Source organism: Labeo rohita, chromosome 2 (assembly GCF_022985175.1).
Source record: "Labeo rohita strain BAU-BD-2019 chromosome 2, IGBB_LRoh.1.0, whole genome shotgun sequence".
Lineage (NCBI taxonomy): Eukaryota > Metazoa > Chordata > Actinopteri > Cypriniformes > Cyprinidae > Labeo > Labeo rohita.
The window spans coordinates 32,446,917-32,473,712 of NC_066870.1; the positions used below are offsets into that span (position 1 = coordinate 32,446,917).

Here is a 26,796-nt window from a genome sequence, read left to right on the forward strand (position 1 = left end):
AGGAAACGTTCAAATCCAGAAAAAAAAATTCCTGGCAAATTTACTCACCCCCATGTCATCCAAGATGTTCTTGTCTTTCTTCAGTCTGGAAGAAATTAAGTTTTTTGAGGAAAACATTCCGGGATTTTTCTCCATATAGTGGACCTCTATGGTAGGCAGCGGGTTGAAGGTCCAAATTGCAGTTTCAGTGCAGGGCTCTACACGATTCCAGCCGAGGAATAAAGGTCTTATTTAGCGAAATAATCAGTAATTTTCTTAAAACAATAAAAAATGTATATACAATATACATTTTAACCACAAATGCTCATGGATTGAAACTGCAATTTGGTTCTTCAAACTGTTGGAGACGAAGTCCATCATATGGAGAAAAATCCTAGAATGTTTTCCTTAAAAAACGTTTTCTTTGCGACTGAAGAAAGAGAGACATGAACATCTTGGATGGCATGGGGGTGAGTTAATTATCAGGGAATTTTTATTCTTAAAGTGAACTTCTGTTTTAATACAATTTTTGAATTACAACACATTATTTTATATATGTACAGAATAATATATTTTTATCAAAAATTGCTGTTGTCTAAATGTTTAATGTATTAATAAAAAGTAAAAAACAAAAATAATAATTTAATGGAATAAATTATTATTATTTTTTATTATTATTATTATTATAGTATCATAACATTTAGTCATGAACATATGTAACCTATGTGTAACCCGTTTGCTAATGATTTTTTTTTCTTTCTGATCTTATGGAAGCCCATTTCCACCTATGAATAAAAAAAAAATAAATAGAGATTTTATCTCACAATTTTGAATTTTTTCTCAGAATTTAAAGATATAAACTAACAATTGTGAGTTCTAAAGTCAGAATTGTAAGATATTAACTCACAGTTTTGTGAAATTAGGTCAGAATTGTGCGATATAAACTCACTTAAAACTTTAACTTAAAAAGTTGCAAGCTATAAAGTCAGTATTTCGGTCAGTAAGTCAGTATTTCGGTTAAAGTCAGTAAGTCAGTTTCTATCTTAATATATATATTATAACACATAAATGCGATTTATTTAGTCTTTAGTACAAATATGAGACATAAACTTGTAATTTTAAGAACACTTGTCTTCCTGCCCCCCCCTCAGAGTTGGAGTTTGTAACTTGCAATTGCAAGATTTATATCTCACAATTCTAACTAAACAAATCGCATTTGTATTTTAAAGTTAGAAGGGTACCCCTTTAGCTAAATTTTTTGACGTGCAGGGTCCTTCATTGCTTTAAATAAGAAACCTTCGGTGTCAATATGCTGACACAAAAGGCACTGGGAAATTTATCATCATGATTAAATTACATATTGGGTAATAATTTTCTATTATTGCCTATAGGGTGTTTTTTTTTTTCCAATGTAAACAGTCAAAACAAGTTTTTTTACATTACAGTATTTACATATTTATGTAAAGCATGTAACCCAGCCCCTGCCCCTAAACCTAACCATTTGTCAATACAACTAGTCACAATTTATTTAAAAAGGATTAATATCCCAGGTCTTCCAATGCAGAACGACTAAAATTAATAGAATAGATGTGATCACTGTCTGTAATCCACTGTAAAGCTCATCCTGTGTGCAGTCTGTGCACAAATGAAGAAAGTGCTCATAGAAAAATCGTTAAGTCAGCTTTGTTTGTGAAGTGCCATTGGCTCTTGTGTGTCTTATGATCAATTGCGTCATGCTAAACAAGTTTGGGAAGCCTTAAAAAAAACCTTATGATTTACTCTGTTCTTCACATAAAGATATCGGAGGACTTGGAAATGCAGTGCGACTTGTTTGTAATATTTTTATACTGCTTTTAATGGTCAATTTTTGCAATAAATACCTGTCACCATACTTTCATTTTCCTGTTGCATATTTTATATTGTTCAGAAGTGGTTAGGTTTGGGGTAGGGGTGAGGTAAGGTGCTCCAAAATATCTATTAAAGTATAAATTTATATAAAATTATTTATATTTTTGAAAATGCATGTAAACCGTTAAATGCAACGCATAATGCAAACAACAAAAGCAATGGAGGACCCTGCATGTCCAGAAGTGATGCTAAAGGGGTACCCTAAACATCAGAAAGTGACGCCAAGGGCTTCTGACCAAGCGTCAATATGTGCTGAGTTAAGAGTGAGAACGTGTTGTTATAACTCACAGTTGTAAGTTCTGAGAAAATGTCAGCACTGCGAGATGTAAAGTCACAATTGCAAGAAAAAAGTCCGAATTGTGAGATAAAAATTGGAGATGATTCATTAAAATAAATCAGAATTCTCAATGCTTATGTGAGAGAATACACATATAGTGTTTGAAACAACAGTGATGTATTTGATTCTTACATTAGTAAAAAGTAGCTTATTCCTTAAATATGTGTGAGGAAAATGCAATCTGTCTCTTGAACCTTCTATTAGTAAGAAGAACTTCACCCAAAATTGAACAATCTGTCATTATTTACTCAGTATCGTTTCGCTCCAAACCCGAGGTTAGTGTTCCAAACCATGTTGAACCAAGCTGCTTGTTTCCATTCAAGGAACACAGAGTGATTCAGACCGTTAGGACTTAAATACATATTCCATTATTAATGATAAAGGATAGATCTTGTTTTTCTTTTAGTTGTTGTTGTCCACTTCGGTTCATCTGTTATTTACCTCTTATTCTTTTCCTCCGCTTTTCTTCTCCTCTTCTCAATTCTCTTCTCTCCTGAAATCTAAATGAGTAGTGAAGGGAACCTAACTCTGTGTCTGACCTCTTCAAAGTAAGTCAAGGTTGACAACACAGAGAAACTGCCAGCACTGCATATTGAAAAGGGCAATGTGTGTGTGTGTGTGTGTGTGTGTGTGCGGGTATGAACTGAGGTGGGGGAAATGATTGATTTGCCAGTTCCGGTCTGTTTAGTCTGACCAAGAGATGTGGTTTAACCCCATCGTGTAAGATTGAACGAACCATTCCAAAACCTACTGACCTGCCCAACATTATATGGCAGCACCACATGCATGTCAACTTAAAGGAATAGTTCACTCAAAAAATGAAAATTCTGTCATTAATCAACCTCATGTCATTACAAACCTGTAAGACCTTTGTTCATATTCAGAACACAAATTTCTGACCCTGCATAGACAGCACTGACACATTCAAGGCCTAGATAGGTAGTAAAGACATCGTTAAAAGAGTCCATGTGACATCAGTAGTTCAACCGTAATGTTATGAAGCTATGAGAATACTTTTTGTGCACAAAGAAAACAAAAATAACAACTTTATTCATGGTTTTCTTTATGGTTTTGAAATTAAATGGGGTGATCATTTAATGGCAGAATTTTTATTTTTGGGTGAACTATCCCTTTAAGGCATGTCGCCTTTATTTATATAGTGCTTTATACAGTATTGTCAAAGCTGCTTTACAGTGTTAAACAGAAAAATGATGTTTCAATAATAAAAATAAATAAATTCTGCTGTACAGCAGCTCTAAAACAAAGACCGTAAACAGCACTAAGTTGTTCCCTCATTCTGATTTAATTAAATTAGCACAATTAGTATTAGTACAAAGTGGCCACAATTTACTAAAGCAAGAAAACAAATTAGTACAAATTGGATAGTGTTTACTAAAATGAACAAATTACTACAACACGGCCATGATTTTTTTTAAAACAAGGGAATTATTTAGAACATGGCCATGATTTACTAAAACACGGTGACATTTTAGTACAACGCGGCCACAATTGGCTAAAACGAGAGAATGAATTACTGTGCATGCCCAATGGAAATTAAAACCAGGAAAAATGTTTATATATCCTTCTCCCCACTGACCATGGTGCAATGCATTCTGGGATTTTCTGGTGCACTTTTTTTTTTTTTCTTCTTAACTTTAATAGAGTATTATATTGTTAGCTTAGCAACATGCTAATGTCAGACATGCTACACATAAGGAGTGCATGCACTGTTGTGGCCTTATAGAGTTTCTAAATCTACCTTAGATGGCAGTTGCCTGTCTAGGCAGTAGACAGGAAGACGGCTAACTAGGTTTTGGAATGAAACAGGTTTTTTGTGTGTGCGCCAAAGGGAGTTGAACATTCTATTTTTGCTTTGATCTCGTCGTCTGAGGGTTTGGTTAAACATACTGTCTATCTCTCACTCTTGCTGTCTGATTTATCCAACTCAATCTAGTAGTGATTGTTTTGGAATGAGACTTGCATTGTTTTATTCTTTTAGAACAGAAAGTTGATCTGTTTTGCACTTATATATTCCTCCACTTGCTTTCTGTTAAAGAATCAGTTCTTCTGTTATGAACTCATTCATTATTGAATCATTCATTATGTTCACCAACTGCTTTAATGGATTGTTCAATGCAAGTAAAACTCTGCCGATTAGCAGAGAAATTAATTTAGACTCGTCCCTCAGTGTTTTTTACAAAATAAATGTGGTTTTAGTAACAATGGAAGTAAACCAGGCCGACCTTCCAGAGGTTTTAAAAGGAAAAATATTAATTATTCAGTAAAACCTTTATTAATTGAGCTGTAAATTAGCTTTTATTTTCAAAAGTTTACATACACTTGATTGTTAATACTGTGTTGTTACCTGAATGATCCACAGCTGTGTTTTCTTATTTTGGTGATAATTGTTTATGAGTCGCTTGTTTGTCTTGAACAGTTAAACTGCCAGCTGTTCTTCAGAAAAATTCCACAAATTCTTTGATTTTTCATCTTTTCACACTGAGGACAACTGAGGGACTCATATGCAACTATTACAGAAGGTTCAAACACTCACTGATGCTTCAGAAGGAAACACAATGCATTAAGAGCCGGGGGTGAAAACTTTTGGAATGTGTAAATTTAACTTATTTTGTCTTCTGGGAAACATGTAAGTATCTTCTGTAGCTTCTGAATGGCAGTGCTAAATGAAAAAAAAAAGATATTTAGGCAAAATAAAAAAAATGTGCATATGTTCATTCTTTTCAAAAGTTTTCACCCCCTGGCTTTTAATGCATCGTGTTTCCTTCTGGAGCATCAGTGAGCGTTTGAACCTTTTGTAATAGTTGCACAGTCCCTCAGTTCAAATACACAAATTGCTGAAAACCCAAAGAATCTGTGGGACCTGAAGGATTTTTCTAAAGAACAGCAGGCAGTTTAAGTGTTCAGGACAAACAAGGGACTCATGAATAACTATCACTAAACAAAAAAACACAGCTGTGGATCACTCAGGTAACAACACAGTATTAAAGGGGTCATCGGATGCAAAGTTTTTTCATGTTGTTTGAACATTAATGTGTGTTGGCAGTGTATGTACAAATCTACCCTATAATCTACCCTAAAGTAAACAGGCTCATCACTCCACAGAGAGAAGAGAGGGGCGGGGCGAGCAGAGCTTATTAACATTTAAAGCAACCTCGACCAGAACAGGATGATTTTTATAAATTCAGCTATTATTTTTTTCTTGTGGACTACATGTAAATATATTTTATGTGAAATATCTTATTCAGGTCAGTACTAAATGAAAAAAAAAAAAAAAAGTATTTTGGATGATCCCTCTTATTCTGCTAAAATTACTAACATTTTGCAGATTCTGCAAGGTGTATGTAAACTTCTGACTTCAACTGTATTGTTTCGTTTAAACTAATTTCCGTTAACAAGAATGTTTTTAATTTCAGACTTTAGTAGCATTTTTCCATACTGTGGAAGTCAATAGGAACCAGCAAATGTTTGATTTACCCACATTCTTCAAAATATATATTTTATGTTTAACAAAATATAGACATTCATAAAGGTTTGAAACAACTTAAGGATGAGTAAATGTTGACTCAATTTAATTTTTGTTGGTCTAAACAAAAATGCTGCTGCTGACACTAAGATTGTTTTCTGATACTCAACATTATACTACCCAAAGCTTAGGGTTAATTCACCCAAAAATTAAAATTGTGTCATTAATCACTCACCCTCATGTTGACCCTGTAAGATCTTTGTTCATCTTAAAACACAAATTAAGATATTTCTGAGGAAATCCAAGAGCTTTCTGAACCTGTATAAACAGCTTGAGTCATGGTACTCTCGTGAACGCGTGTCAAAACCTGACACAGAAGAAAAGAAATTGTTAAAAAAGTCATCATTTTTGTCTTCTTTGCGCACAAAAAGCATTCTCAAAGCTGCATAACATTACGGTTTAACCACTGATGTCACAAGGACTATTTTAACTACATCTTTACTACGTTTCTGGGCCTTGAACGTGTTAGTTGCATTGCTGTCTATGCAGGGTCAGAAAGCTCTTAGATTTCATCAAAAATATCTTCTTCTTTTTTTTTTATTTATAACAGAATTTTCATTTTTGGGTGAACTATCCCTTTAACTTGAAACTTGTTTGGGGTCATCCAGGATGACTAGAGTACATGAAGATGAAAAAGGAAGAAAGGGTTTTAGCGGAATGAAAGCAAAAGAACAAGTATTAAGGGAGTATTAGCCCGATAGAACAGAAGGAAATGAAAGAATAAAAGAGAAGAGGCACAGCTGGTCTTTCCTTCTTTCCTCTCTAGTCGTTCCTGCGTTTTATTCATTTTTATTAAGGACGACGTGTGCTCCCTGTGACTTCAGAAGTAGGCCAGTCACCACACATCTTTCTCCATACACTGGGAGGAGCGCAGCCATATTTCTTTCTAATTACTAAAGAGAAGATCGTCTGTAAAGAGAGCACATCTAGACTGCACAGTGACCCCAACCGCATACGCACATCCCTTATCAGACGTGCCATTTAAGGACAGAAGAACAAGTAGAGCCTTATAAATCAGACGACGGACAGGCAGACATTGGCAAGAACTTTAAGCGTATGTTAATGAACGAATAAATCAGACAAGTGGGAACTCTTTTAAAATACCATGGTATTACCATTAAAACACCTTGTAAATGTGTGTTTGGTGATAATACAACAGTTTTCTTTGAAGTACATTACAGTACAGTATTACAGTACAACATACTATGGTCATTTTAAATATACCATGATACTAAAATGAATGTATTCCATGGTACTAGGTGGACATCACAAGTTGGTAGTGAATACCATTTCATGTTAATGTGAAGTACTCTAGCATTTGAATATGGTAATCCGACAGCAATAATTAGCAAATATTGAAGGGATTATGCAGCTGTGGTTGAATAAATAGCATGAGAATCCTCTGAAATACAGGGCTTTTGTTGGACAAGATGAGCCACGGCTAAAAAGCTAACAATCTAGAGCAGGCGAATGCAGTGGACCTCACAGGACCAGGCCTTCTGCTTTCAAACGCAGATCCATCACAGCTGGGAATGTGGAAACAAGGCATCATGACGCAATTGTTTTGGCTTTTAGGGTCCACTGAATGCATAAAGTAATGAGAGAGTAACTCAGGCAATGTCAGTTGTGATGCGTGTGGTAACATCACTAATTTCACTACTAAAAAGCATCTAAACATCATTATGTTGATAAATTACTAATAAACAAGATCAGTTTATTATGAAGAACTTTTATATATTAAGACTTGTTTTCAGAGAATACCGCTCACAAGTTTGGAGGCATTTTATTGATTTATTTATTTTCATCAAAACTATTAAATTCATCAAAAGTGATATATAGATTTATAATGTTACAAAAGAGTTCTATCTCAAATAAATGCTGTTTTTTTAAACTTTCTATTAGGTTTGCACAAAAATATTTTAGATTTTTTTTTTTTTTTTAATTAGATTTGATTTAATTTAATTGAAATATTTTTTATTTTGTTTTGTTTTTTGTTTTATTTCTTCGTTACTTTTTTTTTATTGGAGTCTTCTAAATAGTACAGAATCATAAAATATTTATTTCAAATAAATGCTGTTCTTTTGAACTTTCTATTAGGTTTCCACAAAAATATTAAGCAGAACAACTGTTCACAATATTACTGTTTTTAATTTAATGTAAATATTTTTCATTTTGTTTTATTTTTTGTTTTTATTTTATTTTATTTTTTATTGGAGTCTTCTAAATAGTACAGAACTATAAAAATGTTGTATTTCAAATAAATGCTGTCCTTTTAAACATTCTATTAGGTTTCCACAAAAATATTAAGCAGAACAACAATTCACAATTTTATTGTTTTTTATTGATTTAATTTAATTTTAATTTTTAATTTAATTTAGTTATTTTTATTTTGTTTTATTTTATTTTTTATTTTATTTTTTTTATTTTTTATTGGAGTCTTCTAAATAGTACAGAATCATAAAAGATATCTATTTCAAATAAATTTTGTTCTTTTAAACTTTGTATTAAGTTTTCACAAAAATATGTATTAGGTTTCCACAAAAATATTATATAATATTGTTCACAATATTACTGTTTTTACAGTTTTTTTTTTTTAAATTTAATTTAATTTAAATATTTTTTATTTTGTTTTGTTTTTTGTTTTATTTCTTCGTTACATTCTTTTTATTGGAATCTTCTAAATAATACAGAATCATAAAATATTTCTATTTCAAATAAATGCTGTTCTTTTGAATTTTTTATTAAGTTTCCACAAAAATATTAAGCAGAACAACTGTTCACAATATTACTGTTTTTAATTTAATTTAATTTAATTTAATTTAATTTAATTTAATTTAATTTAATTTAATTTAATTTAATTTAATTTAATATTGGAGTCTTCTAAATAGTACAGAATCATAAACGATATCTATTTCAAATTAATGTTGTTCTTTTGAGCTTTCTATTAAGTTTCCACAAAAATATGTGTTAGGTTTCCACAAAAATATTAGGCAGAACAACTGTTCACAATATTAATTTAATTTAATTTAATTTAATTTAATTTAATTTAATTTAATTTAATTTTTTAATTTAATTTAATTTATTTTTTTATTGAAGTCTTCTAAATAGTACAGAATCATAAAATATTTCTATTTCAAATAAATGCTGTTTCTTAGGTTTCCACAAAAATATTAAGCAGACCAACTGTTCACAATATTACTGTTTTTAATTTAATTTAATTTAATTTAATTTAAATATTTTTTATTTTGTTTTATTTTTTGTTTTTATTTAATTTAATTAATTAATTTTTTTTATTGGAGTCTTCAAGATAGTACAGAATCAAAAAAACGTTTTATTTTAAATAAATGCTGTTCTTTTAAACTTTCTATTAGGTTTCCACAAAAATATTAAGCAGAACAACTGTTCACAATATTACAGTTTTTAATTAAATTAAATTAAATTTAATTTAATTTAAGAAAACAACTACAACAACAACAGTCTTTCATTGTGATCTCAGACTTTTGTATTATCTTGCACAATTTTGCTCTTTAGCCAAGTTTAGCTTGTTTTAGTGATGTTTTGATGTGTTTAGAAAGCAAGACTAAAATAATGATTAGAGACATTATTTATTTATTTATTATTTATTTATTTTTCAGTGTAATTAGCATTGCAGTCTGAAAAACCCCCAGACTAAGTTACTCTTTTTTCATTTCTAATTTGTGATTCTCTAAACATGTTCTTCAGCTTCATGTGGGTTTTACTAATTTCCCCAAAGCAGATTATAATTATGGATTGTTCACACAAAGCGTAATGAGAGCAATAAGCTCTGGCGATATTTTTAACCAAAGTCTGAGCTCTCAAGAGAACAAGTGATCTCCTCTGAAATTGTCACCTAGTGTTGTGAAATAGTTCAGTGGCACTTCATAAGATTTGATTGCACGTCTAGAGAGGTATTGCTACTGACCCTAAATTTTGTGAACAGACAAGTGAATGTAAAAACCCATTTTACTCTTGTAATGTCAGTATATTAAAATGATTTCTGAAGGATCATGTGACACTGAAAACTGGAGTAATGATGCTGTAAATTCAGCTTTGCATCATAGAAATAAATTAAAATATATGAACAGAGAAAACAGTTATTTAAAATAATAGTATTTTTCATCAAATACATGCAGCCTTGGTGAGCATAAGAGTCAAACAACTCATTACTAAAGCCCACTTGAGGACGACAACTTTGTATCTCATAAGAAACAGTTGTTAACAACATTTGCCACCCAGTGGAATAAACTCAGCTTGACTTTAAGGTTTTTCCATGCAAACAACATACTTCCAAAACCACTTTAGATAAACAAAGTCGACAGTAGCCTATTTAAGCTTAATGAAGTCTAATTTCGTCTGGCCTTCTCTGAACTACTTCTGGTTAGGGACGTTTGGTCCAAGAATGTTTCATTTCTGTCCAAGAAAAATCTCCCAAAAGTGTTTTCAGTTCATTTTCACGTTTGTATCCTGTTCTGTTCCTCCGAAGCTCTCGATCAGATTTGCTGTGGTCTGTTCGGTATGTTTTCCTGACACATATCCCAGCAGTTCCTTCTAATCATCGGGAATCGGGGATACGTGTGTAATCTGCTCCCCGGGGTCTCTGATTCGCGGCTGAAATTAATAACGTGAGGCGATAAGATGGCAACAGATAAAAGGATTACATTAGACACCGTTGCTGACATTAACCTCTAGCTATCATAGCATTAGCTAAACCGCTAATTCTATTAAGCCCTTTGTTTTGGGATTTTGGTGCCAAATAGATTCTGGCATATGTGCAATAGCGTCCTAATTAGGATGCAAAGGCTGGATGGCAAGTAAAATACAGGCCTAGAGATGCTGTAGACGTTTAACTTGAATTTATCTGTAAGGACGACACTATTTTTATTCATCTGCTGACATTTTTTTAAATCACTCAAATAGGAAACTTAGTCTGCAAGTTTTAGATTTTAAAACCTATGATGTTTCGAAGTTCCTAGTGTTTGGAAACTGTGAGTCATTTCTGCGAATTTGGTTCCTTCAAACAGTTCCACAAACAACTTAGTTATTCTCATGTGTTCCAGTTCAGTCCAACTGAGATTAATGTCATATAAGGTCACATTGTTGCCTACAGCACTTTACTTGCACATTAAATAAACATATTAACTATGGAACTCGGCTCAAGCACTTAGAGCAAATCCTCCTTGAAGTAAAGTAATGGATTTGTTTAGCTAGAACTTAGTCATATATAACTGTTAACAAATAAGAGCGGGATGCTGCAAGAGATGTCACCAGAGGTAAAAATGATTATATATCCTTGAAATATGATATATGAAACATGGCAATGAAATAAGAAACATGAGGTAAGATATGTGAAACATATGTTATATGAAACATAATATATGGCAGGATTACAGTTTTTCTCAATTGCTTAAACACATTTCTTGAAATTATGCCTCGCTTTTGCGAAACTCTAAACACAAATCCGTAACTTCTAACTCAATTCTCCGAACTTACTATATTCAGGTCAAAATGAAGCTCTCCACTCAAAACAACTCAATCTTGCTGAAAAAAACAAACTTTTCTCTTAGACATGACACACAAACCCTCAAAAACACACACACTACAACACAGTTTTACACACTGATGAGATCAATTGAAAACAATACTACGAAAACTGGTAATAACTGTTGCTTGGAAAAAAAAAATGATGAACACAACAAATGTATGCATTTGCAAGTGTTTTAATCCTTAATTTATTGTACTGTAGAGTACAGCACAAAACAGCAAACAACAACAAAAATAATTATTCTACCCCAGCATCCATGTCTTTGGTCTGGGACAGGCCAAACAACCTCCTCAACATCACACTCTAATTGGTTATAACCCTGGCACGCATCAGCTAAAATATAGAAGACTGCTTGTTTTCTTGCCCTTGCCCTTCCTATTTCTCTTCCATGTTGTTGTCGTCGTCCTCCTCCTTCTTCTCCTCCTCTTCCTCTTTCACCTCCTATTCTTTGTCTTCGAAATTGCATATTACTGTATGCGGGATATTGATTGAAAAAGACCAGATAGGATACACAGTTACACTTTTACTAGTGGTCTGACAAAAAAAAAAAAAACATAAAAAAGAGAAATAAAATATAAATACATTACAAAGTCATTGTGAAATAGAAAAGAGAAATATGGGCAAAGGCCGAAATATAAATTAGAAAGTCCAGAATTTGTAACTCTTGTGTTGTCCTCTGTCTATATATGCTTCCCAACTGAAGGTTCATGAGATGTTGAGATGTACCTTTGAGCTATTACAGAGAACTGCTTTATCATCGGTTGATCTGTAGTCTCTACATTAGTGAAAGTCAGTATTCACTTGAACAATTCATGGCAAATTTACAAAAAGTCTAATAGAAATGTGTAGAATATGCTTGACAGCTAGATCAAAAATGTAGCATTTACTGCAAAGACATATACAATGAGCTAATGACTTGATGTTTTGAGGGGAAAGACTATAGCAACATGAAAACCGCAGACAAATCAGTTGCATAATCAGCTGCATGAATATACCAAAGCAAACGCAACTTGTTAAAAAAAAAATGCACAATGTGCACAAGTGACTAGATGATGTGGAGGTTGAACAAGTAGTTTTGAGAATTTCATTTCTGATCTGAGAAATGCACCAAACTAAGCTGACTTTGGCACTTTTATCTCCATCGAAGGTTCTGATTGGTGTGTGATAGATTTTGACTCCTAGTGTTTCCACTTGGGTAATTGTGTGCTAATTGAGCTCAAACTTTGCAGACTCGAGTGAACAATATTGAATGCTAGTGCTTTCTAAATGATCACATGGTGTAAGCACTGAGAAATGTAGGGATTTGTGTGTAGAGTTTTGCAGTAACAGTTCACCAAATCTGACTCATGTGTTAAAGCAGGGGAATAGTGTTTATAGTTCAGGGAAATGGGTGTGCTTTTTTGAAAAATGGCATTATGGTTTTGAAATTTTAGTTCAAAAGACTAATTATAGTGTTTTAGCAATTGAGAAAAACTGTAAATGAAGAGGCTACTCTTAAATTTATATTTGGATATTCATTATTTTGAACAATTTTAAATATGACTTGTACAGCACCTTTAGATTTACATAACCCAAGTGGACAGTGATGTTTAAATAAAAATATATAATATCTGTGCCTTAAACCCAAAGTATATTCCTTTCTACATGCTTTACAAAGCTTCATCTTTGGCCAGTGTCTGTGCTATTTTTCGTTATGACAAATTTCAAGTTATACATTTTAGAAATATAAACAAGATATAAACTCACAATTGCGAGTTATGAAGTCAGAATATCATGATATAAACTCGCAAGTTATAAAGTCAAAATTGTAAGATGTAAACTCAATTCTGCTTTTTTCTCAATTGCGAGTTAAAGTCAGAATTGCAAGATATAAATTCACAATTCTAACTTCTCAGAATTTTGATATAAACTTGCAATTCCAAGTTATAAATTTTACAAACATAAACAAGATAGAAACTCGCAATTGCGAGATAAAGTCAGAATTGCGAGATATAAACTTGCGATTTCAAGTTATGCATTTTAGAAATATAAACGTACAATTGTGAGTTATAAAGTCAGAATTGCGTGATACAAGTTTGTATCTCACAACTATGACTTTATTGCAATTGCAAGTTTATGTTCTGCAATTCTGACTTTTTATTCTCAGAATCGAGATATATAAACTCACAATTGTGAGTCAGAATTGTGTGATGTATCTCTCAGTTGTGACTTTTTTCTCTAATTGCGATTTTATATCTTGCAATACTATGTTCTCAGAACTGCGAGTTTGTATCTCGACTTTTATATCTCACAATGCTGACTTAATGAGAAAAAAAAGTCACAATTGTGAATTGCGAGATTATTGCTCAGAATTACGAGTTTACATCTCACAATTCTGAGAAAAAAGTCAGAATTGTGAGATTAAAAAAGGCCCAATTACCTTTTTTTTCTTTTTTTCTAATCAGCGCCTGAAACAGGCTTTCATACATACATGTAAAAACTGAAGTATCCACCTTTTCCTGAACACGCAAGTCTCGTCCGACTGGAACAATGCTTTACATTTCCAGCCTTTGGTTTTTATAGTCAAATAATGTATTTTCCGAGCTGATAATATAACATTAAACCTATGAAAATGGTTGTAAAAAGCACATGGCACTATAATTTCATCACTTTACAGTGTCTCAGTTGTCATAGTTTAATGAGTGGGTAGATGACATGAAGAGACCAACGGCCGGCGGCAGTGAAAACAGATGAGGGCATATATAGCTCCCGAACAGGGTGGAGTTTGTGGGATTTGTCCACAAAATAATAAGAGCACATATTTTGACACATTATTTCATTATTTCACTCAGAGTTTTTTAACTTTAGCGCTCCAAGCCATGCTAAGAAGTTAGAATCCATTATAGCTGCTCAGTTGTTACTCAATATTTTGGCTTTTAAGCAAATAGTTCATTAGTCACATCCAACTCTCTTGAGTTTTACATAAGCTATGGTTTTGCTCATAATTATTTGTCATATTCACATATGAAAATGTAATATTTCTTAAATGTTTACATAAATATTAATATTTAATTAGCAAAATTTTGGTGAGTCTTCAACGTTTATATCATGTTCAGAATGAAACGCCCAGATCAATTCAATGAGCGAATGGTGAATTTGCAGATTGGTTCAATCAACTGATTCATAAATATTAATATCTTGAGTCTGGCGCTCTAGAACTAAAGTCCAAGAGGCTCCCAAATGTGGGTCCGGTGTCAGAGCTGAGCTTACACTGGGCAGCGAACTCGCTCTATCCTGCTCTGATCTGATGAATCACAGATGCTCAGAGGCTTTGATGTGCCATATTATCCTCCCTCAACTTATTCTATCTCTCTGCTTTCCTCTCTCACACTCGCTCTCTCTTCTTCTCTCCTCACTTTCCCTCCTCCCCGGAGCTTCCTGTGCATCTTCACACATCCTTCTTCTCACATTCACTCCATTTGTCTATTCTCTGTATCTCTCTCTCTCATCTTATTCTCTCTCCTTCTTCTCTTCTCTCCTCATTAAAGAGCGAGTGCTTGAGTCATCCTTCGGGTAACAAGCACTGCCAGGTCTCCCTGAAGGGTGGTGTGTGTCTGTGTGTGTGTAGGAGTCTGATGCAAGTCTTTTTACTTCAGTCCAGTCAAGTTATTTATGTCTCACCAATGTGACAAAAATGTCTTTCTCCCTTGATGCTGCTTATTTTCACTTTAAAGTGAAGTATATGTGCATAATGACATCTAGAGTGACATGAATCTGCTAGCCATGGCATGTGGCGCCTTTCCCAGTCACATTTTGTGTAATAGCTGTCATTACATACATGAGCAAGAGTGCAATTGTTTGGAACAACATCAGTATGATATTGTTTTTGTAACTGACACAATATTACCAATTTCATTCCCCTAACAAAGTCACAACAGAATTAATTGGTGTTTCCAAGCAACACAAACACATTTGTGGCATTTCGTCCCTGAATGAGTTTTTTAACAAATCATTTGAGTGAACGATTCAATGACTCACTCATAAAGACAGTCAGTGGTTTGTTTCTAAATGAATCAGTTTGTTTGAACAAATGTTCGAGTGAATGATTCAATGACTCACTCATAAAGACAGTCAATGGTTTATTTCTGAATGAATCCGTTTGTTTGAACAAATATTTAAGTTAATGATTCAATTACTCACTTATAAAGACATTTATAAAGAGAGTGAGTAATCCAGTGACTCATTCATAAAGACATTTAGTGGTTTGTTTTTAACAAATCATTTTGTTTGAACAAATGTTTGAGTGAATGATTCAATTACTTGCTTATGAAGACAGTCTGATGTTTTATTCCTTAATAAATCTGTGTTCCTGAGCTAATCGTTTAAGTGAGTGATTCAATGACTCACCCATAAAGACATTCAGTGGTTTGTTTTTAAATTAATCAATGTTTTTGAACAAATCATTTGAGTGAATGATTCAGACTTATAAAGACAGTCTGATGTTTTGTTCTGAAATGAATCCATGTTTTGAACAAACCGTTTGAGTGAATGATTCAGTGACTCACTTATAAAGACAGTCAGTGGTTTGTTTCTGAATGAATCAATTTGTTTGAGTGAATGATTTAATTACTCACTTATAAAAACAGTCTGGTGTTTTCTTTCACAATAGGTCTGTTCTTGAGTGAATTGTTTGAGTGAATGATTCTGTGACTCACTCATAAAGACAGTAAATTGTTTTTTTATGAATCAGTCTGTTTGAACAAATCGTTTGAGTGAATGATTCAGTGACTCACTCATAAAGACATTTAGTGGTTTGTTTCTGAATGAATCAGTGTTTTTGAACAAATCGTTTGAGTGAATGATTCAATTACTCGGTTATAAAGACAGTCTGCTGTTTTGTTTTGTAATAAATCTGTGTTCTTGAGCTAATCGTTTGAGTGAATGATTAATTGACTCACTCAAAGACTCACTCAGGTTGTTTCTGAATTAATCAGTCTGTTTGAACAAAAGTTTGAGCAAATTATTCAATTACCCGCTTATAAAGATAGTCTGGTGTTTTGTTCCGCAGTGAATCAGTGTCCTTGAACAAATCATTTGAGTGAATAATTCAGCGACTCAGTCATAAAGGCATTCAGTGGTTTGTTTTTGAATGAATCAGTGTTTTTTAACAAATCATTGGAGTGAATGGTTCAATTACTCACTTATAATGACAGTCTAGTGTATTGTTGCGCAATAAAATCTTGTTCTTGAGCTAACTGTTTGAGTGAATGATTTAGTGACTCGCTCATAAAGATTCATTGTTTCTGAATTAATCGGTTTGTTTGAACAAATGTTTGAGTAAACGTTTCAATTACACGCTTATAAACACAGTCTGGTGCTTTGTTCCACAATGAATCCATGTTCTTGAACAAATCGTTTGAGTGAATGAATTAGTTACTTACTCATAAAGAGTTATCTCGTTTCTGGAGTAATGGTATAACCTGCAGAAAAGATTTTGTTACTGTAATTAGAAATGAACTAATCCTCTGGACATGAATGAAATAAATTACTTTTGAGTAATGTCCTGCATTGGAAACCAAATCTTTGCTCTCACATTTTTTTTCTGGAGACATCAGTTTTACAACTTTTTCCAACTTTGTTGTGAAATCTAGTTTTTGTTCATGTTTAATAATGGGCAGTGGAGTTTTCTTTTATCCAGCTGAATGCATATGACAGAACTGCGGCTCAGCATTAACTGCAATGATGTCATCTAGGGTTACTTGTCTGATTCGATTTAAATTTAAAAGTACAATTTACAATTGCATGCAAATTTATTCACACAGCTCGTTTATGTTCCAAAAAGACCCACCACTAAAAGATTCCTTTGCTTTCTGAATGACTCCCACTTGATAACAAAGGAATGCATGTGATTGCAAATGTTTCACCATCGGATTGCATCAAAAGTTTTGACTGAGGACTATGAAGAACCGGTTACTTCACACAAGTCATTGCATTATATAGCTACTGATATTCATCTTCATGAAACTGTGTCAAAGTTGCATGTCTGAAAAGTTGACTAAAAGTTCATGCAGCCTAATGAAGTTAGGACAGAAATAAATCAGGTACATTTACAGAAATCAAATATCATGCTGATTGCATTTTTATTTACACCTCGTTTTGCTTCCAATATCCAGAAATTAGATTCATTTAAACATACAAGCAAATGTCAAGATTTTCTATCCTATCCTAAGTAATTGCATTACTTTTCCCTAGGGGGCCTTAAATGAATCCCATGCTTTAATATCAGAGCGGTGAAGGTTTCTAATAAAGAGAAAATATTGTGAAAGATGTCTCTGACCTCATGGGGTTACTCTCAGAGAGTGTGTGTAGAAAAGCATCAGGGGTATTATGCAACAATCATACCCACGTCCTCATGGGAAACTGTAGGAACTGACAAAGACTTATTTTCAGGATATAATTATCACATTTTCATTATGTGAGACACAAAACAATTCTCAGGGCATTTTCTTTGGCTACATGAGTCAGAATAAATATGCTTTAGCCGTTCTCTAAATTCTTTGTTTCTCTTTTGCAGGTGTCTCTGAGCAATGAATGTGTGCGCGGCGTCATGAAAATGACGTACTGTCCTTACTGTAGCGGTGTGGCCTTTGCCAAGCCCTGCCCAAACTACTGTAAGAATGTCATGAAGGGCTGCCTTGCCAATCAAGCTGATCTGGACTCTGAGTGGAAGAACCTAGCAGGTAAGCAGGGCCAAGATGGATGCTTAAAAGCGTACAACAGTTGGGTTCTGAGTTACCTCATATCTGGCTGGTTTGGTTCATGGCTTAAAACGCTTTAACCAAGACATTTTAAAAAATCTCCATGGGAAAAATGAATAGAAAAAATATTTACGGAAATCAACACGAAATAAATACTTTGTGTTTGTGTGTAGATGCTATGTTGGAGGTAGTCGACAAACTGAGCCGGCCTTACAGTGTGGATTCAGTGGTTCTGTCTCTGCCAAAACGCATTGCTGAAGCTATTCTCTACATGCAAGACAACCTCAACACATTCAACAATAAGGTCAGTGATACACTGTAAACCTGTCTGAAAAGACTTAAAGGGATAGTTCACCATAAAAAAAAAACTTGATGTTTATCTGCTTACATATAATAGTCATATAATAGCAGACAATGGCTACCAAAAAAACATACACAAACAAAACAAAATTAGCCATTGACTGCCATTATATGACTGACAGACTGCAACGGTTTGAGTTCAAAATCTTTGTTTGTGTTCTACTGAAGAAACAAAGTCACCTGCATCTTGGATGCCCTGGGGGTAAGCAGATAAACATCAAATTTTCATTTTGGGGTGAACTATCCCTTTAACTTGAAATATATTATCAAATCACAAACATATTCCATATCCGCAACAGTTATGATCCGAAATCCTTTATGAAACTCCTGCTGATGTAAATCCTGAACTAGAACTAATCAGAGCCCTTTCTTGTTTTTCAGGTGTTTCAAGCATGTAGTTCTCCAGCTCAGAGCTCCAAAACTGAAGACCAGATCAAGCGAGGGAGAAACACAGCAGAAGAAGTGAGCAGCACCCCAGGAGCCCAGCTAGAGAAACTGGTGAGTGTTTTTGCATGGTAGTAGTAGATTTCACTTCAAAAAGACACATGAACCACAACCTAAAAATAAGACATTTTTAAGAATTAAAGCATTGAAAGGTGGCTCTCCGCCACCCGTTGGTTTTAGGAAAACAGTGAAGAGTGAGCAATATGCATTTGAAGTGGTAAATATAGGAGGAATGTGTCAAAGTCAATTATATGTGCCAAACTTCCTGCCAGCTGGTGGTGCTATGACTATAACTGAACATTGTAATGTAGATGTCTTCAGGCCAGGACTTTTATCAAACATATGAAGTTTGGCACAGATTGAACATGGTATGTTTGAGTTAGTGTAAAGCAAGACATTTCCTGTTGCCAGCAGGTGGCGCTATGATTATAATGGCATATTGGCGTTTAGATGTCTTCAGGCCAGGACTCTTATTAAACGTGAAGTTTGGTGTAGATCAGACACTGCATGTTTAAGTTAGTGTAAAACAAGTCATTTCCTGTTGCCAGCAGGTGGCACTATGATTATAACGGAATATTGGCGTTTAGATGTTTTCAGGCCAGGACTCTTGTTAAACATGTGAAGATTGGATATTGCACGGTTGAGTTACAACAACTACTTTTTCCATGGTGAAACACTTTATCAGGCCGCCACGGACACGCCCTTTAACGAAAACTCAGAATCTTTGTAATTTAACATTGCAAAGGCCTTTAGATTAGACTGACCAAATATAATGTTGTTGTCATTAAATCTCTAGAAGAAGTTTGTTACAGCGTAAAACATGTCACTTCCTGTTGCCAGCAGGTGGTGTTATGACTATAACTGAATGTGGGCATGTGTTCAGGACAGGACTCTTATCAAACGTGAATTTCGGTGCAGATCGGACATTGTAAGCCTAAATTATAACAACTTTCTGTTTCATGGCAAAACATTGAAGCCGCCAAAGACAAACCCTTCAGTGAAAACTCAAGATCTTCGCAATTTAACGTCACAAAGGGCTTTAGATTACACTGGCCAAATTTGGTCTTGATCTAAGTAAATGTCTTTTCTCTTAGTTTGTTTAAATACAACGCCTGAAAATGGCAAAAACAACACAAAACTGGGTTTCGGACCTCGTACCAGCGGACGTTATTGTAGATATTTTTGTGTTGCGTGTGTCTACCGAATTTCGAGGGGCACTTTGTTGAAATTTTAATGGTGGCGCTATTGAGCCATTTTCCCACACCCACTTCTGAAATCCATACCAGATTTACTTGCTAAAAAGACAGAAGACATGTAGTAGATTGTGTACAACAGATTTTTCAGCAATGTTTTGATAATTTAAAGGCCTTAAAATTTTAGGCTTTATAGGGTTAATATTCCTGTGAACTGCATAGGCTCAATAATGTGCAAAATGAATGTCACCATATGCTGAGTAGTAACATTTTGTAAATGGATAAACAACAGCTGAAGTGTTATTTATTTTATTATTTGTAATTATAAATATTTTTCCTTGCTGTCAATGACCCTGTTTGTGAGATCATATTTTCCATCCCATTTTCCTTCTCTCAGTTATCCGATGTGTCCAGAATGTTGAGAGATATGATGCAGTACTGGGTCCATTTGCCCAGAAAAATGTGTGTGGACCGTGAGTCTGGACAGAGTGAAGCAGACAGATGTTGGAACGGAATGAGTGTGGACAGGTAAATGCACATAAACAGCTCATTCACCCTTAGGTTTAATAGAAACACAAAACTCACATTCATGCAGAAAGACTACAAGATTATTTTATAGCAACCAGGGAGCACAGTAATGTCTAGCTGCCTCTCAAACAGATCACAGGCATCTTTCTTGTTGTGTTGTGTTCTGTCAGGTATCTGCCAGAAGTGATGGGAGACGGGCTGGCCAGTCAGATCAATAATCCTGAGGTGGAGATTGACATCACCAAACCAGACATGACTGTACGCAAACAGATCATGCAGCTTAAGATTATGATCAACCGACTCAAGTACGCCATCAATGGAAATGATGTGGACTTTCAGGACACCAGTAAGTATACCAGCCTCGTTTTATGACGAAAACGTACCTCTGGGAGCATTTTCACAAGACGCAAAATACATACGGCCATGTACATGACATATTCAATGCGAAATGTCCACTGGGTGCTGCTAAAAGGGTGTTCGTTTTTTTGCCCACAACAGATGAACGTACATACTGTATGTTTTATACGCGTCACCGCAGTTCTGACTTGAAATGTCCGTTGAGCGGTGCTATAACTCTAATGCTCCATGACATTTTAAATGTACCATTTGCTGTACTCCTAAACCTACCCGATAGTATGAACAAAAGCCAATGTGACATAAAAATGCAATTGCTAGTTTTTCAATTTCTCATCTTTTAGCTCTTTCATCACGAGTCAAGTTTTCACAGGATTCGTACCCAAAGATTCCACATCCTAAATCCAATTCTGTGCAGGCTGAGCTACTGAGCAAGCTTATTACAGCCGGAAAACAGTTTCAAAACATGTGGGGCTGTAATCATAACTGTGTACAAAACGATTACAAGTGCTCGCCGTTTTACCACCTCTAGTGTTATTTCTGTTGGAAACTGCAGGGATAGGTACTTAATGGTTTCCAGAGGTACGTTTTTGCCATGTGACCAGATAGAAGTATACATAAACACTATTGTATAATATATATGATGTCAAATATCCACTAGGTGGTGCTAAAAGTAGATGAACGTACATATGGTACATTTTATATAATGTTGGATTTGTACAGTTCTGAAATGTCCGTTGACTGGCGCTGAAACGAATGCTCTGTAAACAAAAGCGAATGTGTCAGTTTTTGCCGCATGTTCACGACAGTACCACAAGGCTATGGGATGCAATGGGATGTCTCATGAATCTTCTTGTGTTTTCATCTTTAGGTGATGATATCAGCGGTTCAGGAAGTGGATCGTGCGCCGACGATCAGTGTTCCCGCGATACACGTTTATCGCCCACAAACACGGACAAACCCAATGAATACGCCTATCCGTCAGAGAACAAGAAGGTGGTGAACGGAAGAAGCAGCCAGAACCTTCCTTGCATCAGCCTCTACCTTCTCTCATTGGTCACAGTCTTGCTTAGGCGATAATTGACAGGCAATTCCACCAACTGGGACTGAGTACAGGACTGGGTTGGATTGTGGAGGGGCGGGGTTAGTCACATTGCCAAAACAAACATGCAAACATCAACGGAAACCGGCGAATGCATCACTTTTTTTGTCTTGAATAAGAACACCATGGAATATTCTTAGATCTGTGTACTTTTTTGTCTCTTATTTGATATATGACACCCCTAGAGCTGGTCTTTTGCTTGTCTTTATGTCTGTGGTGAAAAAGGTCTCTGAGAATGCGCCAATCTGTAACAATAGCTATGAAAATCCACCCCAACAAACAAAACATGCTGGTTTTTCCTTATTCAAAAATCATTCTATTTATTAATTAAGACCCATAAAGATCTCTGGCTTCTTCAGCTTGAGAATGTCCTTCAACACTCGATCAAACGAACGAAACATCTGAAAGAACCGCGTGTTCTTCTTATCTTCGTTTTAAAGCTTTTCTAATCATGAAAACATGAGACCAGCTGTCTCACTCTCTGTCTCTCTCTCTCGTTTATTGTACTAGTTTCCGCACTCCGCTTTGTAAATGGGTTCAGGGGCCATTTTAAAGAAAACACAACATGTATTTACTCTGGATGTAAATAAACGTGTACTAACAACAGTCACATTTTCAGTATATCCTTGAGGACCCTCAACAGCACTAGAGCAATATTTGGGATGAAACATTAATGCACCAGCAATGAGAAAGAGACGGGTGCGGGACAGATATAAAATGACCATCATCTCAGAAAGGGATTATACACGCGGGAAAAGACAAGCCGGAGAATGAAAGGCTCGAAACCAGAGGGATGTTGGAGGGGTTTCTGGACATTGTTAATTTGATATTGATTCAAACCTCATAGAGATGTGTGTGTGTTATGTGTGAGCGCACTTCAGAGAAAGCGTTGCTTTGTAAGTACTCACTATACAAATATACACGTGTGCTCAATACATGCTGCATCCACGTCAGATCAGATTAGCTCAGCGAGTCACAGATGTGTGTCTCAAATATTTCCCAGCCCCACACCCTGCCCTGCATTAGCAGACAAGTTGGATTGTTTATGGTACACACACAGTGTTGATGTGAAAATGATGTTGCGCAACATTGAGCTAACTATTGTGTAATTTTACCAACGAAAGTCTGTCAGTTGTAGGTACGAATCATACTCTGTGCAAGTATGTAAACGCAAATAACGTAAGCATGCATACTAATATTTGTGCGTCAATGTAACGATAGCACGCCTTGGTACTCGAAGGCGATAGAGTTACCATCAAATGTTTGCCTTATTGAATCGAACTTGAACTAGCTTGCTAGGCTAAATAGCATGCATGCCTATCATACTTACGTGACATTATGAAATACAAAATAGCTCATTTTTTTTAGCATCCTCATGCTTACAAAAGAAAAGGGGTTTGGAGAATAGATGGTTGAAATGACGTAAGCATGCAAACTAATGTGCATTTTTGCGATAATGCAATGGTAGCACAACTTAGTACTCAAGGGGGCGATAGAGTTACTATTAAATGTTTGCATTATTGAATCAAATGCTGTTGTTGTAAATGTAGCTATAGCTATAAACATGTTGACCGTTGGACTAATTTGAACTAGCTTGCTAAGCTAAACAGCATGCATGCCTCCCATGCTTACATGACATTACGAAATATACCAAGGCTAATTTTTTTAGCATCCTCATGACCTTACAAGGCAAAAGTGTTTCGGAGAATAGATGGTTGAAATAATGTAAACATGCATACTAAGGTGCATTTCTGCGATAACGCAACAGTAGCACAAGTTAGTACGCAAGGGGGCGATAGAGTTACCATCAAATGTTTGCATTATTGAAACGAATGCTGCTGTTGTTGTTGTTAAGGTAGCTTTAGTTACAACCATGTTGACCATTGAACTAACTTGAACTAGCTTGCTAAACTAAACAGCATACATGCCTTCCATACCTATATTACGTTACAAAATACATCAAGGCTAATTTCCAGCATCCCCATGACCTTAAAAAGGAAAAATTTTAGAGAATAGATGGTTGAAACAATGTAAGAATGAGTACTAATGTGCATTTTTGCGATAACGCAACAATAGCACAAGTTAGTACTCAAGGGGGCAATAGAGTTGCCATCAAATGTTTGCATTATTGAATCGAACTTGCTAAGCTAAATAGCATGCATGTCTCCTATACTTAAATGACATTATGAAATACACCAAGGCTAATTTTTATAGCTTCCTCATGACCTTACAAAGGAAAAGTGGTTATAGTGGAGAATAGATGGTTAAAATGACGCAAACATGCATACTAATAACGCAACAGTAGCACAACTTAGTGCTCGAGGGGGCGATAGAGTTACCATCAAATGTTTGCATTATTGAAACGAATACTGTTGTTGTTAAGGTAGCTTTAGTTATAACCATGTTGGCCATTGAACTAACTTGAACTAGCTTACTAAACTACCTTCCATACCTATGTTATGTTACGAAATACACCAAGGAAAATTTCCAGCATCCCCATGATCTTTAGAGATGGTTGAAACGATGTAAGAATGAATACTAATGTGCATTTTTGCGATAACAATGGTAGCAATGGTAGCACAAGTTAGTACTCAAGGGGGCGATAGAGTTCCCATCGAATGTTTGCATTATTGAATCTAATGTTATTTTTTTGACTGTTGGACTAACTCGAACTAGCTTGCTAAGCTAAATTCACTTCAAACTGTTGCTCCGTCATGACAGTAGGTAAAAAGTTAGCTAAAAGCTGGCTAATGCCCACAATAGTGCAGCTTTCATACTTACGTTTTGAAATACATTGAGGCTAATTTCCAGCATTCCTGTGACTCTACAGTGGTGTAAACATGCATACTAACGTGCGTTTTTGCGTTAATGTACCATTAGCACTCCTTTTTGCTCAAGGGGGCGTTAGAATTACCGTCAAATGCTTGAGTTACTGAACTCGATGTGTTTAGTTTGCTATAGCAATTAACATGTTGACCATTGGACTATTTGAACTAGCCTGCTAAGCTAAATCCACTGTTGCTCCGCCATGAGGTAAAAAGTTTGCCTAATACTCGCAATAGTGCACCTTTTGTACCTATGTTACATTATAATATACATGAAGCTAATTTCCAGCATTCCTGTGACCCTGCAGAGGATAAGTGGTTTGGGAAATGGATAGATGGACTGAGGCTAATTTCATAACACAATGTAAAATACACCATAGCTAGATGCATTTGTGTTCTCGTACTTGCATAGAGTTTTTCAGTTTCAGTCACTCTTTTAAACTTTGTTTGTAGAGGTTACATGAAGTGATGTAACTGTTCTGAATGATGATTAAGGTTGCCATTGGCTTTGCAGAGATGGAGTCACTATAAAGTGGCAACACAACACCCCTTCTCCCCTCCAGTTTAGAAATGCTGCACTTTGCATGATGCACGCGGCCACGTCCGCATGACCACATCACACGATCAGGGGTCGATAACAGAGAAATATCCCACAGGCAGACTGTTTGTTGATCGATCGGATCAGATGTGGTTAGAGAAATAGACCTGTGGCATAATTCACTAACTATCTGTAGAGTGAATCTGACCTGACAGTCTTAACTGTCTTCAGCACGTTTGTTAAATCACTGACAGTTAGTGTTCTGACCCCAGGTCGGGTAAACAGTTCCACCTCTAGGTGCAATGGCGAAACGGTGGCACTGCCACCAGCTCTTTACTGATGAATGTGGCTGATATTGTCAAAATGTGCTGAGATGAAAAAATGAAAATGCATTCTGGTATATACTTTATTATTTTCGTTTGTTTGTTTTTAAACAATAATGGGGAGTTTGTGTTTGAGGTTGAAAGTAGAACATTTCGAAGAGACTGAGGAAATTATGTCCATTGTTGTTGTATGTTCTTTAAAAAGAAAGAAAAAAAACCCTTGTGTCAATTATATAGATCAAAAGATTTTGAAAATATCTGTGTCATGGTCATTTTGTTCATACACGTACACACTTACAACACACAGACATGAGTTATGATACCCAAGTGCTTTGCATATTTCTATAATTATTTTTTTCTGTAATTTTGTTTAAACCAATACCAAAACATCCTTTTACTGAGCAAACTATGGCAATACCACGTTAATCTGATAAACATTAAGGTACACTGATAAACATGTTGAGAAGTGAAAACATTTCAGTTTGGTTTATAATTTCATAACATATGTGACCCTGGACCACAAAACCGGTCATAAGTGTCAATTTTTTTTTTAATCGAGATGAATAAACAAGCTTTTCATTGATGTATGGTTTGTTAGGATAGGACAATATTTGGCTGAATAATAACTATTTGAAAATCTGGAATCTGTGAGTGCAAAAAAATCTAAATATTGAGAAAATCACCTTTAAAGTTGTCCAAATGAAGTTCTTAGCAATGCAATATGCATAGCAATAGCATAGCAATTCTAAGAAGTGCAGATGTAGTTTGTTTTTTGGATAATTCACCCAAAAATGAAAATTCTGACATTAATGTCATTCCAGACCCGTAAGACCTGCGTTCATCTTCGGAACAAAAATGTGACCCTGGACCACAAAACTAGTCATAAGGGTCAGTTTTTTGAAACTGAGATTTACACATCATCTGAAAGCTAAAGTAAATAAGCTTTCCATTGATTTATTGTTTGTTAGGATAGGACAATATTTGGCCAAGATACAACTATTTGAAAATCTACAATCTGAGGGTTCAAAAAAATCCAAATATTGAGAAAATCGCCTTTAAAG

The 26,796-nt window shown here is 34.9% G+C and overlaps 1 protein-coding gene across 1 annotated transcript in view; it reads left to right on the forward strand.

Annotated features, from left to right (window-relative positions):
• The window catches only part of gpc1b (glypican 1b), a 97,849-nt gene extending 72,605 nt beyond the window's left edge, over positions 1–25,244 (forward strand). The window contains exons 4-9 of the mRNA XM_051095765.1: positions 17,885–18,050; positions 18,242–18,372; positions 18,810–18,926; positions 20,463–20,593; positions 20,764–20,939; positions 21,819–25,244. Of these exons, the coding sequence (XP_050951722.1) occupies positions 17,885–18,050; positions 18,242–18,372; positions 18,810–18,926; positions 20,463–20,593; positions 20,764–20,939; positions 21,819–22,027 (930 nt within the window). The 3' untranslated portion in view covers positions 22,028–25,244. The remainder of the gene's footprint in view (positions 1–17,884; positions 18,051–18,241; positions 18,373–18,809; positions 18,927–20,462; positions 20,594–20,763; positions 20,940–21,818) is intronic.
• Positions 25,245–26,796: the final 1,552 nt, after the last annotated feature.